The sequence below is a fragment of the Monodelphis domestica genome, chromosome 3 (genome assembly GCF_027887165.1).
Source record: "Monodelphis domestica isolate mMonDom1 chromosome 3, mMonDom1.pri, whole genome shotgun sequence".
Classification (NCBI taxonomy): domain Eukaryota; kingdom Metazoa; phylum Chordata; class Mammalia; order Didelphimorphia; family Didelphidae; genus Monodelphis; species Monodelphis domestica.
The window spans coordinates 230,246,869-230,263,196 of NC_077229.1; the positions used below are offsets into that span (position 1 = coordinate 230,246,869).

Here is a 16,328-nt window from a genome sequence, read left to right on the forward strand (position 1 = left end):
TTATCTCTCACCCAATCATACCCATTCTGTTGCCAAGGCCTATCAATTTTACCTCTGTAATATCTCTTGAATAAAGCCCCTACTCTTCTGATGTTGTCAACACCATGCTGCAGACCCCTCACTTATTCATCCCAGCACAATTTTAATAGCCTGCTGATTGGCCTCCCTGCCACAAGTCTGTCCTCACTCCAATTCATTCTCCACTTAGCCATCAAAGTGATTTTTCTAAGCACAAGATCTACCATGTCACTCCCTTACTTAACAAACTCCTGTAGCTCCCTATCATCTCCAGGAACAAATATAAAAATCTTCAATTTGGCATTCTAAGCCCTCCTTTTCAATCTTATTACACCTTGTACTCTACCCCTTACCCCCACCGGACTCCTTGCTATTCCTTGAAACAAGATACTTTATCTCCCAACTCTGGGAATTTTCAATGACTATCTTCCATTACTGGAATACTCCAGACCAGCGGTTCTCAACCTCTCAATTTGTAGCAATGAGAATACATAATGCATATCAGGTATTTACATTCCAAATCATAACTATAGCAAAATTACAGTTTTGAAGTAGCCACCAAAATAATTTTTTGGTTTGGGGTCACTGCAACATGAGGAACTGTATTGTGGGGTCACAGCATTAGAAAGGTTGAGAACCACTGCTCCAGACTAAGTGGTAGAGCAGTTAGGCTGCACCTAGAATCAGGAAGACCTGTGTTTATATCTGGCAACAGACACTTACTGGTTGAGTAACCCTAAACAAGTCACTTAAATCAGTTTCCTCAACTATAAAATAGAGATAATAAGAGCACCAACTCAGAGAGTTTTTGGAAAGGTCAAATGAGATAATATTTGCAAAGGACTTAACATGGCATCTAGAACATGGTAGGATTATATAAATGCCTCTTCCCTTCTATTTCCCAACCACCTTGCCTCCCTACTCATCTATAGCTCTTAGTGTCTCTGGCTTCCTTTTAAGGCCCAGCTAAAATCTCACCTTTTACACAATACCTTTCCCAATCTGTCTTAATTCTGATGTTTTCCATCTGTTTATTACTTCCTTTTTGTCTTGTATTTAGCTTTTTTCTTATGTTATTGTTTAAATGTTATTTCCTCCATTAGACTGTGAGTTCCTGGAGGGCAGGAACTATCTTTTGCCTCTTTTGTATCCCCAAGGCTTGGCACAGTACCTGACACACAGGATGAATTTAATAAATGTTTACTGACTGACCTTTCACCTCAATTACTACATCAGACCTTCTAATTGGTCTTTTTGTACCCAACCTCTCAAAGTTGCAATACATTTGCCACACAGTTATGATAATATCACTCCCCTGCTCAAGAAGCTTCAGTGGGTTCATTCACCTTGGGTTAAAACATCCTTACAGCAGCCTTCACAGGCTCATCACATTCTCTATGCTCTAGACAAACTAGAATACTTGCTTTTCCCTACACATGAGAATCCATCTTCAGCCTCTGAGCCCTTCTTGGAATTCCAAACTCTCATCAAGCCCTGGTTTAAATGCTGCCTCTTTCCAGAGGACTTTTCTGATGCTCCCTGTTGTTAGTCCTGGCCCCAGAAATTATACTATATTTATATAAATAAGTATATCATATCTTCCCTCAGTAAAATATGTTTACACTTGTATCCTCAGCATACTACCAGAATAAGCAGTGAAGAAAATGGAATAGAAACACAAAGATCTGAAGTAGGCTGAGATAGGACTCTGAGGGATCTTTTTGTAGTAGTCAAAGTGTGATGTGATAAAGGGTTTGAACTACTAAGATGACTGTATTAGTAGAGGAAAAGAGCAAGAATGAAGAAATATATATAACAGAGGTAAAATAGACAAGATTTGGAACTGAATGAATATTCAGGCTAAAAGAAAGTACTGAATCAAAGTTACTGCTAAGACTGTGAACCTGGGAAACTGGAATGGTAATGTCGCCATCACTGTAAGTAAGGAAATTTGGAGAAATTGAGTTTGGAGAAATTGGAGAGTTGAGTTTGGAGAGAAAGATAATAAATTCTGTTTTTAACACAATGACTTTGAGGTACCCATTTGACAGAGTTTTAAATGTATATTAGGTAGTTAGTGATAGTGGCCTAGAACTCAGAAGAAAAAAAAAGTAGGACTGAATGTATAATCTTGGAGTCATCTGCAAAGAAAAGATAATTAAATTCCTGGTAGGTGATTAGGTTACCAAGTGAGACAATGTTGAGAGAGATGTCCCAAGACAGAGATCAGACATAGCCTATCTCCTTGAGCCCATCGCCTCCAACAGAATGCCTTGCAAAATTATTTCCTCTAATTTTCAATCTGTTTCTTTAAAAAAAAAATCAAAGAACTTCACTAGCCTCATCCCCTAAAAACTTTTATTATCTTCCCTCCCTTTCCAAGCCAAGGGTCTAAAAGGGCTGGATCTGTGATTTTACTGGCACAGGGGACCTCTAGGTGAGAAAATTCCCTCTACCAATGAAAGGAATCACTTTATCTGAAACAGCCTTGGAGAGGTGACTTTCTGGGTTAAGAGTGATTTGCTGAAGGACACAACAATCTATATGTATTAAGGTTGGAACTTGGGTCTTCTGGGCATTGAAAAAGGCTTTCTATTCATAATACTATGGTGCCTCTTCTGTCATTTCATTTATCACCCCTTTGCAATACCACTTCCTACTTCAATACTTAACTGAAACTGTCTAGCCAAATTACTACATTCTCTTAGTAGCCAAATCTTAATTGCCTTGCCTCAATACTCAATCTTCTTAATCTCTATTGTTCATTTGAAACTGCTGGCTACTCTTTTTCCCAGGATATGCTCTACTTTCTGTTTTTTTTTTCCTTCATATCACTGCTCTCTCAAACACTCCATTCAGCCTTTTTTTGTTAGATTAGCCCACCAGTTAGCAGTGGGTTTATGCTTCATGCTCTAACCTGAAGCCCTTGTCTCTTCTCTCACTACATTTTCTCAGCTGGTTACCTCATCATTTCCCATTATTTTAATTATCTGTCCTATATAGATGACTTCCAGATCTATAAACCCTAATTCAGTTTCTCTGTTAAACTCCAGTCTCATATCATCAAATACATATTAGACATTTACAAGTGAATGTCTAATGGGCATTTAAAACTCAACATGTCCAAAAGCAGTTTTATCTTCTTCCATAAACTTAACCCATCTCCCAAACTTCCCCTTTATGTCAAGGGTTCTACCATCCATACAATCTCCTAGGTTTACACACTAAATGTTATCCTTCGTTCTTTACTCTCTGGCTCCACAAATCTATTCGGTTGTTCATTTCTTCCTCATATGCAATCCCTTCTCCCTACCTCTAAAAAAAAATTTTTTTTTTAGATCCTTACTTTCTTGTCTTAATAACAACTCTAAAACAGAAAGGCAAGAGTTAGGCAAACAGGGTTAAATGACTTGTCCATGGTCACATAGCTAAGAAGTATATGAAGCCAAATTTGAAAAAAAGTACTCCAGACTCCAAGCCTACTGCTTTATCCACTGAGCCACCTAGCTGTCCACCTTGAGCTTCACTCACTGAGCTACCACTCTTATTCAGGCTTCTATCTAACTTAGACTACTAAAATGGCCTAATAATTGGTCTCATTATTTCAAACCTCTCTTCTCTAAGCCATCTTTTATAAAGTAGCCAAAGTGGTTTTCCTAAAACACAGGCCTAGTCATAAGCACTCGTACTTATTATTATATTCCAGTGACTTGCTATTGCCTCTAAGATCAAATACAAACTCTTCTAACATTCAGTGTCCTTCACAACCTGACCCCAATCTACTTTACAGTATTATTACATATTACTTTAACATACTGGCTTTCTTACTATTCCCCACACATAATGCTCATATTTTCCAATAGACATCTCTCATATCTGTTATATATTTCTTCCTCCTCTCCACCTCTTAGAATCTAGTTTCACCCAAAACTCAGGTCAAGTATCACCTTCTCCATGAACTCTTTTCCTTATCCACTATTCTTCCCCACAAAATACTTTGCACTTATTATGTAGCTACATATAGATATACACACACACTCCTCCTTGACAGAATGCAAACTCTTTGAAGTTATAAAGAAACTGCTTCATTTCTGTCTTTGTGTCCTTACTATCTGGCAGACTGTAGATGCTTATTGAGCACTTGATGATTGGTCAACTAATCACCAATTGTTTTTTCGCTGAGAGGGAGACCTCCACAAAATCCAAATAATGCTATAAATGATTCTTCCCCAGTACAATTCTTATCAATATATATTTTGTTTGTAAATATCAGTAAGAAATAAGTTATGATTTTAATTATAGTCAAAATAGAAAGTTTCACATCTGATTTTCTAACACTAAATGTTTTTAATGAAAAGTTTTCCTAAGAAAAAGTATCAAAGTAATACATTGACAATTCATTTGATTTTCTTTCCTCTAGAATTTTTCATCAAAAGGCTACCTACCAAACAGCAAAGTTGAATGATTTGAGTCATAAGTCCTTTTTATTTCTTCTGTCTACAATATAACAATGACACTGACGAACAACAAAACTGTCAAAATGCATAAATTGACCTGTATAACCCACAAAATTGATATTCACCAATGAAGAACTAATTCTTAGGAAAAAAGATAGTACAACAAGGGATGTTATATTTACTTCAACTCTTTTTTTTTCATTTCTATTAAAACTTAGTTCTATCAAAATATTGTCATTCACATTTGAATGAACTTTCCTAGGATCATAGTCTGTTCAGTAGTTATGTGAAACTGACCTAAAATTCCTTTATTATTTCATTCTGACGAAATATTCACCCTATACAGAGACTGCTTAAAACTAATTTAAGTTGGCCATTTTTCCTATTACACCATCTCCAATTACATGGAAGTCAAAAGCAAAAGTAAGCAAAGATAACCACCTTCAGAGATGAGGAAATCCTTATATTATTTCTTGTGTGAGAATTGCTATCTTTCACAGCAACATTCTACAAGGTTCACAAATCTGCTAATTTGATTTGTCAATCGTATTCTGATTCTAGAAATATGCTACAGTGAAATGCCTCTAATTCTACGAGACTGCTACAGCTAGAAAGTGAATCAGTGAATATGAGACTGGCCAAGACAATTTTGGTAGAATAAAATTTTCTAAATCCATATGTTTGGTTTCTGTCCTTGACTTACACCTAAAAGTCCTTCCCTTTGGGAGCCAGATGCTTTCAAAAAAATCATTTTCAAAAGTATATGCCAAAATCATTACCTCTTCCTTCTCATGTAGCATAATATGCGCTTTGAGACTAGCCACTCTGGAGAATTTCTTGTTACAGACAGGACAGGTAGGATCTTCCCCGTTGTGGGTACATTTATGAAGTGTCAGGTTGAACTCAACATTAAATGAAAGGGGACACTGGTCACATCGATGTGGCTATTTGGAGAGAAAAGTGAAAAAGCCACTGAAATACAAATATCTTTCACAGATGCTTTGTACATTAAAAAGGTTTTTAAAATATTTATAAGCACCATCAATCAAATACAGTATTTTCTTTCTTCTACCTTTGTAACTTCTAGGATATTTTCTATAATGGAAATCTAGAAATTCTTTCAAAATGCACATAGCAAGTCCCTTATCATATTTTCCAAAGTTAGACCAGCAGTATACAAAAGTGCAAAAGGAAATTATAAAAATTACTGCACATATATATTATGTTGTGGTCTTCAAAAAACAATTTTTAAGAATAAGAAAGTTGCATAAAAAAGCAAGCTAGGTTCACCTATATTTGTGACCAAATTCAGACTATAATATCAAAAGAACTCCACTTCAAGTGAACCCACAGATCTCAAAAAAAGAAAAATGTCCAGGTCCAAAAAAGACTTAATTTAACATAGTTTTAAATTTTAGATAGAAAGAAATAAACAGAGGGAAAACATATTTCCAACATTCTTGCTAATAAAATTATTGTGTTTAATTTTGGTGAGAGTCATTCTTTTGGGGTCTGAATGGAAGAAGGTAACATGTACATGTTGATGCAAAGAAGCAAGGCTTTAATTATGTCACTGCTTTATTCTGGAAATAAAGCCTGGATTGGCCATACCCATATTCCCTGGCAAAAAGATCCCTTGTGATTCCCTTGTCTCAGACAACCCATCAGTCTAGATTTAACTACACAAATGAAAAGAAAGAAGCATTGGTCAGTTGTTACTGGTACTTTTCATATGTCAAGGAATTAATTCTATGCAGCTGCTAAGAATGCAATTCCTGACATACACAGAGAAGATTTAGAATCTTTATTCAGAAGAGTATAAAGTTCGCTTCCAAAATTCTTAAATGCAAGTACCAAATTGCTACAGAAAATAGTTACTCTATGCTGTCAATAGCTAATGACTAAACTCCTGAAAAACATAAAATATTTTCTAAAGAAATTTGGGTACAGAATATTATCTCATAATTAATCCAAATACCTGAATTCAATGAAGTTTCCAATCTCTTTAGAAACTCACAAACCTACTGGTAAGCTAAGAAAATAACACGGTTGAAATAAACTATAAAAATAATGGCTTTTTTTTTTAGTCAGAAAGAAGCCCATAAGAAATATATTATCAGAAAGTTATGATTAATAATGTAACTAAAATCTAATTCAGAATGTTTAATTTCAATAGGTACCTCCAGTTTCAACGCACACATTCTTACTCTCCCTTCTGAAAATACATACCTTATCATTTTGCTCGTGATCCCTCATGTGGCGTTGAAACTGTGTCTCTTTTGGAAAAGATAGCAGACAGATATCACATTTATGGAAGTTTGGAACTTGATAGGCATAATTAGTGTTCTCCGCATTCAATGTTAAAACTCCATCTACAAAATTGCACAAGTATAGACAATAAACATTGGTTGTCATTCTCATTACACAAATGTAAGTACTTTGGCTAGCTGAAAAACTATATGGTGTTGATATATTTGAGAAAAACTATTATTTATAAGAGTCTAAAATCAAATTAAGGAAATTCTTTTCAAACTGTAGTAAGGGATATTTCTAAATTACAAGCAAGCAATTTGTAGGAAAGAAATGGGATGTTAGAATAATTCTAAAATATATTTCTAAATAAATAAATTCATTATTCTTGAAGCTTGCAGAACAAAAAAGTGTTAAGATAATGATGCTACCTTAATCTTATCATCCAGGAATCTCACATCTCATCTTTTCTTTTTCCATTTTAACTGTACCTCACCAAGAATTGCAGATTCAATACTGACATATAATGAAAACAAACTTCTAACATAAGTACAAAAATCTTTGATAGTCTACTCAGAACTATGAAAGAACAGCTAAATCAAACAAAAAAACTACATGCCAAGCACAGAGAATACAAAGGTAAAAGGCAATGTTGGGTCTAAAATTTACAGTCTAATAGTTAAACCATCCTACTGAAGCAATAGCTAAGCATCCTTCCTTTTAACTATGAGCTATTTCCTGAAAATTTTCATTAGGTTAATAATCATAAAGTGAATAACGTTTTCCCATGGAAGTGCTATAATTGGAAACTGTTGTATGCCATCAAATAAACCACAAATGTATTAAATAATCTGCCATGAAGAAAAGGTAGAATTATAAACTTCTACAGCAATTTAAAATTGTTATATTTATGCTCTAAATGACCATAAACTTAGTGTAAATGCTTATTATGAGGATCCTGAAAAAAAGTATACATGTAAAAATATAGTTAACTCTTTTATACCATAAATTAAACCTAAAATTAACAAATTATAATAAATTTTAAATATTTATTTATTCTGCCTGCTTGTTTCTAAAAATATTTTAGATGGTCAATTCTCTTTCAAAAAGCTACTCAGAAATGACTAATTTCCTTTACACAAATATGTATATGTATGTATACCCATAGCAAATAGGTATTCAAAATTATTCCACTGATCTTTTAGCTATTCTTTGAAAAAAGAGCTAGAAATTAATTTCTATCCCTACAAGTTGCTTTAGTCCCATGATCAGCAAATCACAGAATAAGTAAAAGTAAAGGCAATGAAAAGGCCATTTGACAAAGAAAGAGGTTTCAGCATATTACCAATGATAACTTCTACAGGACAAAAGACATCATTAAAGACATACATGACATTAAAAAGATGAGTTATATAATAGTGAAACAGCTCTGGATTTGCAGAATTCCTGCACGAGAAATGCAGGCTCTGCCACCTCTGTATCACTGGGCAAATCACTTAAATGAGTCTCTGGGCCTCATTTCCTCAACTGTAAAATAAGAAATATGGGCTACCTAATCTCTTTCCTTCCTGCTCTAAGTTACTCAAAATACATGTATTAAGCACTTAAAAGGTGCCAAACACTAGTCCTCGTCCTCAAAATTGTTATTACAATCAGGGCAAACAGCACGTACATATATAAATAGATACAAAATAAATACAAGGTGATTTGGGGGAAGATACTAGTAGCTTGGAAGATCAGGAACAGATTTATGTTCAACTGAGCCTTGAGAGGTTGAATTGAGAAAGGAATGCATTCTAGAGATTGAAAATGTGTGCAAAGGTTCAGAAACAGAAGATAGATCATTATAGTGGTTCTATCTCTCAAGTCTTGATCAATGAAATGAAATTAAAAGAATCTGAAGAACTATCAAGTAGAAGAACAAATAGTTCTTTTTCTGGGCCCCAGAAGACTAGGTGTAACAGTTTAAAGAGATAAGATCTAACAGGTACAGTTATTGAAAAATAAAACATACTGTTTTAGGAGTTTTAGGAAACTATTCAGGTTTCCAAAAGACCATGTGCTGAGTATGTTGTAGAGGGCATTTTTATTCTGTTATGATGGAACTGTACATAAGCTTCTGAAATTCCTTCAAATTCTGAGATTCAAGGAAAACAGATTGGCACTTTCTTGGCAATTTCTAGTCTTATAATTTCTCACTCTACCCAGAGCACCAAAAGGGAAATGATTTGTCCAGGGCCACACAATCATATGTCAGAATCAGTGTGAAAACACATGCATGTACATACATGTACATACACAAAATAATTACAGAAAATTAGCCAAATACCAGGTAATTGAATGGCAGAGTAGATCAAGGACTAGACTTGGAATTAGGAAGATATAAGTTTGAATTTGAGGTCAAGCATTTACCAACTATGTAACCCTGGGCAAGTCACTTAATCTCTTTCAGTCTCAGTTTCCCTTTCTACAAAATAGGCAGTTTGCCTCAAAGAGTTGTGAGGATCAAATGATATAACCTATAAAGTGCTTTGTAAATCTTAACCTACTCTATAAAAATACTGTTACTATTACTCAGCATTAAATGAAAGGAGACACAAGTCACACTGATCCAAATGCATGTTATAATCTGGACAATAGATAAGCTTCATTCATTTGACCTTTCCCTTGTGGATACTTATCCCACATTCTTTTGAATAGCTATAAATGTCTTTCAGAAGGAAACCAGGCAACACATTCCAGGGCTAAACGCAATCAACACAATGTGATTTACAAATAGGAGCATCTGGAGAACCTTGTCACATAAAGAGAATAGCTCTTCACCTCTACACTGCATCTCTTCTAACACCTGTGGCACGAATACATCTCAAATTGTAAAGATAAAAAAAAATCTTACCTGATGGTTGAAATCAGAAAGTCATTGAACAAAGTCATTAATCTTGTAAATCTTTGAAGGAACCTTGAATATTTCTAATATATAGTTGGGAGCTTCTTTGTTGAAAGGCAGAATTAAGGCAGAATTTTGCTCCACTGAATTTAATGCTTTTTCATATCATACAAACACAAAACACAGGAGGATTTTGTATTCTTTACATCTTTTAGTAAACAATGAAACAGTAAAGATGTAGTCTATTAATGAACACCATTTGTGAAAGCCTGGTTGTTTCCTAATAATACCCATATTAAGGATGCTCCAAATAAAGATTTTGGAAAAGTTATGAGTATAGGATAGAAGTTGATATATTGTAGATCTTGTGGATGTGAAATGTCGGATAGAAGTTGATATATTGTAGATCTTGTGGATGTGAAATGTCGGAATGTTTGGTCTGATATTTTAATTATGCTTCCAGTATTTTCCCCTAGTTTCCCCTTGATCTCTCTCTATTTTGTAACCTTCAGCACATACCTTCTCTAAATACACTTAGTGCTATCTCATTGCTTTTCCTGTTTCCCTTCTCTTTGGAGCCATGTCTACCTCCTTTACAGAGTCCAAATATGGTGGCTCTACTGTCCCTGAGGTTTAAAAATTTTTGCAAAGACTTTGGCAGATCTCTTCTACTTTTCTTCTGTTTGTTTACTTTTGACCAACTTTACCTTTTTATTTCTTTGAAATTATTTTAAGTTAGCTCTCTTGCCACAACTTTTAAACTGATTTTAACTAACTCCTTTGTTCTATTCTGAGATAATATGGCTCATAAGTAACCATCATCCTTAGTAAAATGTTACAAATTAATTTATATTTTATGCCTGTTTCTTTCCTACTTGACAGGTAAATCTATATGGAATAACAGTTAAAAAGCTGAATTCATAATTAGGAAGCCCTGGGTTCATGTCCTAGCTTCAACTTGTCCTAGCTTTAACTTATCCTAACTGCGTGGCCCTAGGCAAGTCATTTAACCACATCCTAGATAACTGTATATGGTTCTGACATGCATTCTCAGAGAAAGTTCCTTACCATTAGCTCCCAATATCAATGAAACCAAAGTTCTAATTTCAATTTCTACTGCTAAGTAAGGCAAGTGTTTATTAAAGCACTTTCCAGGTTTTTGTAATCTTTTTGCGGTATATACTGATATATAATGGTTAAAATTTCCATATAACATCATTGTAATTGGTGGCAATTTTAATTTTCCATTCCTCATTATTGATAAATTTCAAATTATGTTAGAAATTAAATTTATATGGTCCAGGATTGAGTCATTTCAATTATACAACAATTTTTTTCTATTATTATTACTTCTAGTGTTTTGTCATTACTGATCTTTGCTCTGACAAGTCAGTGGTCTGAATATACAAATAACTGATTCAATAACTCATATCAATTAGTCTTTTCTTGACAATTTCTCCTCTAATTGGAGGCCTAGATAACAAACTTCATCCAATGCATTCCTTTATAGAGGTCAGAACTGGACTTTCTTGCTGTCTCCACTCTGCATCTGTGCCCTGTCTGACTTCAACTCCACTGAACGAGGTGCCCTGAGTGGGTTACCTGGGTCTTCCTCCCTCATTTCCTGACTCCTTTTGTGTGTTGTCTATCTACATTAGATTATAAACTCCTTTTAGGCAGGTACTGCCTTTTAATGGTCACCCCAGTGCTCAGCAGAGTGCCTAATATATAGGAGGTGCTTGATAAAACTGTTTATTGGAATGGACTGGATTTTGTGCTCAAAGTGTCCATGATATAATGCTATGAAGCTGTGTAATTTTAAATTCTTTAACCATTCTTATGCCTCCAGAAGAAATGTTTTACAACAAATATCTCACTATTCTCCCTTTTCTTTAAATCACCAAGTTTCCAATATGTATGCTGATTTAATGTAGAAGATTTTATCAAATTCTTCATTCTTAGCAACCAATGTTTATGCATAAGAAAGTTTTTTCAATTGTGAGAATGTTATACGTATAATCAACATAAATATTTCAACATGAGACAATCAAATAAACATTTGTATCTGAGTATATGACAAAATTGTCAACTCCTTTATTGGCCCCTAAATAAATAAGTATAGGTTATCTATTCATTTAGCTACTACTTCTTTATAATATTCTTCATTATAATTATTATTTCATTTATTGTGACAATATCAAGAAAGATATGATTCAGTTTTTCTAGCAATATAACCATCCACTGGTCACTAAATGAAAAACTCTCATTTTAGGGTGCCAATATACAAATGAAAGTTTATAAACAATCTAAAAACTGTGATTCTTAGCATCCTCTGACTCTTTTTCCATCACTCTATCATCATCAAAGCAAAAGAAGTTACACATGATTGAGGGCAATTTTGTGGGTGGCCAGGGCTAAAGAATTCATCCCCAAGCCTACTAGTGATGAGCTTCTCTATATTAATTAAGGATACTGAAAGCATTTCTAGCATGGCAGGATTTGCCAGAACTTATACTACATTGGCATAACCTTTAGGAATCCAGGAATACTTCTAAACCACGATGAGGACTTTGTGGAATTACATGAAGTTAAATTTCAAACAAACAAAAACAACATTGATCTAATTTAGAGAAACTTATTTTTACAAAGTAAATAAACATGTCAATCAAAAATATAAGCATCAGGACAAATAATATTAATAGCTACAATTTTTAGAGGGCCTTAAGATTTGCAAAGCATTGTACAGGTTCCCTTATGTGAGAAATTGGGTCTTGAAATAGGAAAGTTCTTTTTTAACCTAAGATATTTAAGTTTACGCTAAAACACATGATTACATTACAATGAAGAAAACTTTCCACCACAAAATCTAGCAGAAATTATGATATTCTAGGTCTGGCTTTATGTCAAATCTTTAATGGAAGAAACCCTACTACATCCTATAATATATGCAGGCTAAGAATATCATATCTGTGATTATAACACCCTCTTACCCCCCAAAAAAAATCTTCAATGGCTCCCTACTGTTTCTAGAAATAAAATACAAACTCTTCAACCTGGCACATATAAAAGCCCTCCACAATCTGACTCCCCATGTACATTTCCAGTTACATTATTCCTTTCTCTTCCCTCAATAAATCTTTTGGTCAAACCTTCCTGTTAGCAGCTTCCCAAACAAGACATTCCCTCAAATTAAGTTGTTTCACAAATCTAAAATACAATTATTTTTCCTCACTTTTGTAACACAGTATCTGGTACAAAGCAGATGCTAAATAAATATTTATTAATTGACTGCATATACTTAGAACATAGCACAATACATGGCATATTGTAGGTGCTTAATATATTTGCTGAATTTAATCAAGTATAAAAATTGTTATCTATAATAAGGAAGGGTCATAATATACAGATAGTCAGGATTGACCATAAAAACTTCTTCCTCTTTCCCATACTTCAAATATTTCCCATATTCTCACTGGCCATCCCCAGTTTTGAAAACACTTGGGATTCTATAAATTCTATAAAACTTTATTTGTGAAGATAAACACATACTTGAGAAACATGCAGAATAGTAATTGCTCATAGGTAGGCTGTTCCATTATCATAACAATGAAAATATTACCTTATTTAATTTCCTTTTTTAGTGCCATATCAATAAAATTATTAAGAAAAAGAAAAACAATTACAAAGTTTGTCCAGAGGAATAAAAAGGTCAGGAATCACAAAGAAAATGATGAAAATAAGGGAGAAAGAAGGGAACCTAGTACTCAAACTATACTGCACAGCACAGTAATCATCAAAACAATTTTCTGGGGGCAGCTGGGTAGCTCAGTGGATTAGAGCCAGGCCTAGAGACAGGAGGTCCAAGATCATGTCTGGCCTTGGACACTTCCTATCTGTGTAATCCTGGACAAGTCACTTAACCCCACTGCCTAGCCCAGTGATAGCAAACCTATGGAGTGCCAAAGATGACATGCTCTCTGTGGGCACTTGGCCACTCTCCCTCCTCCCCCCACCCCACCCCACTCCCAGAGTTTGTTACTAGAAAGACAGAGGGACTAGAGCGGAGCTGTTCTTCCCCTCTTCCCTCCCCCTCTCCCCCGGCCCCGACTCCACCACACCTGATGATGTTTCACATCACCCACCCCTCTGCCCAGTGCCCAATAGGAGTACACAGGGGGTAAGGTGGGTGGCTCACAGTCAGCAGAGCTGGAGGGGAGCAGAGAGCTACTATCCTCCCCCTCTCTACACCTGATGAAAACATTCCTTACTTCACCCATCCCTCAATCCAGCAGTCCAATGGGAGCGCTTTCTCCCTCTACTGTGGGGGATCAGGGGTGCAAGAGTGCCCAACATGTGGTAGGAGGAGAGGCACAGCACTCAATCTTTGGGAGTGGGTGGGCACAGCACTTGATCTGGGGAGGTGGGGGCGGAGCCAATACTCCATTGCTAAACCTAGCTTACCACTCTTCTGCCTTGGAACCAATATACAGTATTGATTCTAAGGCAAAAGATAAAGGTTTAAATTAAAAAAAAAACTTGCAACTAGTTAAAAAAGAAAGAAGTTGCTCTGTAGAACAGACTAGGTATATAACATTAAAAAAAAAATGAATTTAGAAGGGTAGTGTTTGATAAGCCTTAAGTCTCCAACTACTGATGTAAGAAAGTTTTATTTGACACAAACTGCTATGGAAACCAGAAAATAATTTAATAGAAATAGATTACTTCACACCATAAACCAAACTCTAAGCAGATACAGTATGAAGACAAAAAAGTCAGTTTTATAAGCAAATTAGAGTAACAAGGAAGAAAAATCTAACATATCTCCAGACAAAGAAAGATTTATGCCCAAAAAAAAGGACTACATTAGATAAGATGGATAATTATTATTATATAAAATGAAAGGGCTTCTGCACAAACCCAATGCAATTAAAATTAAGAAGCAATCAACTAAGGGAGTAAAAAGCTTTGCAGCAAATTGTTCTGATAAAGGTCACATTCTCAAGATATAAAGGAATGGGAATGGGTTCAAATTCATGAGAATAAAATCTCAGTTCCAAGATATATAAAGAATTGAAGGGCAGCTAGGTGGCGGAGGGGAAAAGAGTAAGGAGGGGAAAAGAGTAAGGAGGGGAAAAGAGTGCTGGACATCAGGAAGACTAAACTTTCCAAGTTCAAACTAACTGTGTGACTCTGGGCAAGTCACTTGAACCCAGTTTCTTCATCTGTAAAATGAGCTGGAGAAGGAAATGACAAACTATTCCATTATCTTTACCAAGAAAAACCCCAAATGGGATCAGTCAGACAGGACTAAAAAAAAAAACCAATAAGGAACTGATTTAAATTTATAAGAATAAGAACCATTCCTCAATTGATATATAAAGGAGATAAGTGGAAAGTTTTCAAAGGAAGATATCCAAACTATCAACAATCATACCAAAAAAAAATGCACCAAATCATTATTAATTTAAAAACTGAAGATTAATACAACTCTTAGATCCCATCTCAGTCCAATTGGTTGGCAAAGATAAGAAAAATCAAAAATGACAATGTTGAAGAAGATGTAGGAAAACAAGTACTTTAATGAACAATTTCTGGGCCTGTGAAATAGTCTAGCCATTCTGGACAACATTTTGAAACTATGCCCCAAACGTTAATTAATTAATTAGTTAATCTGTGCATTTCTTTTGACTAGTAATGATAACACTACTATGTATGTTTCCCCAAAAAACATTAAAGAAAGAAGAAAAGTATCTCTAAATACAAAAATATTTATATGAGCTCTTTTTGTGGTGACAAAGAACTAGAAACGAAGGAAATACCTGAACAAACCATAGTATATGAATATAATAGAATATTAATGTGCCACGAGATGACAAAATAGTTTCATGGAAACTTGGGAGAACTTGCTTCAACTAGTAGGTAAGTAGAACTAAAAGAACAATTTATATAACAACACTGTGAAAACAAACAACGTTAAAAGCAGAAAGAACTCTTATAAATGCAATGACCAACTCTCATAAATGCAAATATCCACGGTTCAGCATGGGTGTACTCATGCTAAACCATGCTACCCACCTCCTCAGAGAAAGATGAGGAACTCAAGATGCAGAATTCAACATACATTTTTGGATATGGCTAACACAGAAATTTGTTTTACTTGATTATCTATATTTGTTAAAAAGTGTTTTATTTTCTTTTTCCATTGTGTGAGCTGGGAAAGAGAAAATAAATGATTTTTAATTTTAAAAAGTAAAATACTGAAAAGTAAAAAAAAATAATCCAGAGAGCTGGACTAGATTAAGAGCTTCTTAACCTGGGAGCTCTAAAGTCCATGAACTTGGGGGAAAAATGACATCTTTTATTTTCATTATCCTTTAAATTCAGTATAGACTTCAATCATGAATGTAGGCAACAAACATTATTCAGAGAAGGGCCTTATGAGGTTCATCTTACTGCCAAACCATGACACACATTAAAAAAGGTTAAGAACTCCTCGACTCTAAGGTCTCTTCCAGGTCTAAAGTTATGATTCTATGAATTTCCCCATCCTCTCATCCTATATGATACTTACTTATATCTTTCCATAAATATTCCATTTAAAATCCTACCAATAAAGCTAAGGCCTCATTTAAAAAAAAAATTTTTTTAACTCTTGGCTAAGAATATGCCATTTGGACTATGTATCTGCTGTGTTTAATTTTTACCACATAATCAGC

The 16,328-nt window shown here is 34.6% G+C and overlaps 1 protein-coding gene across 9 annotated transcripts in view; it reads right to left on the reverse strand.

Annotated features, from left to right (window-relative positions):
• ZNF236 (zinc finger protein 236) overlaps positions 1-16,328 on the reverse strand; it is a 240,519-nt gene that overhangs the window by 208,486 nt on the left and 15,705 nt on the right. For 5 of the 9 annotated variants that reach the window (XM_056823558.1, XM_056823557.1, XM_007487800.3 and 2 more), the window contains exons 2-3: positions 6,705-6,847; positions 5,255-5,419 (exon numbers count right to left, since the gene is read on the reverse strand). The exons of 1 other annotated variant lie outside the window; for it this stretch is intronic. In XM_056823558.1, the coding sequence (XP_056679536.1) occupies positions 5,255-5,419; positions 6,705-6,847 (308 nt within the window). Of the gene's footprint in view, positions 1-5,254; positions 5,420-6,704; positions 6,848-16,328 lie in introns of those variants that run through there. 3 more of the 9 variants (XM_056823559.1, XM_007487802.3, XM_007487803.2) reach the window with 2 other exon arrangements.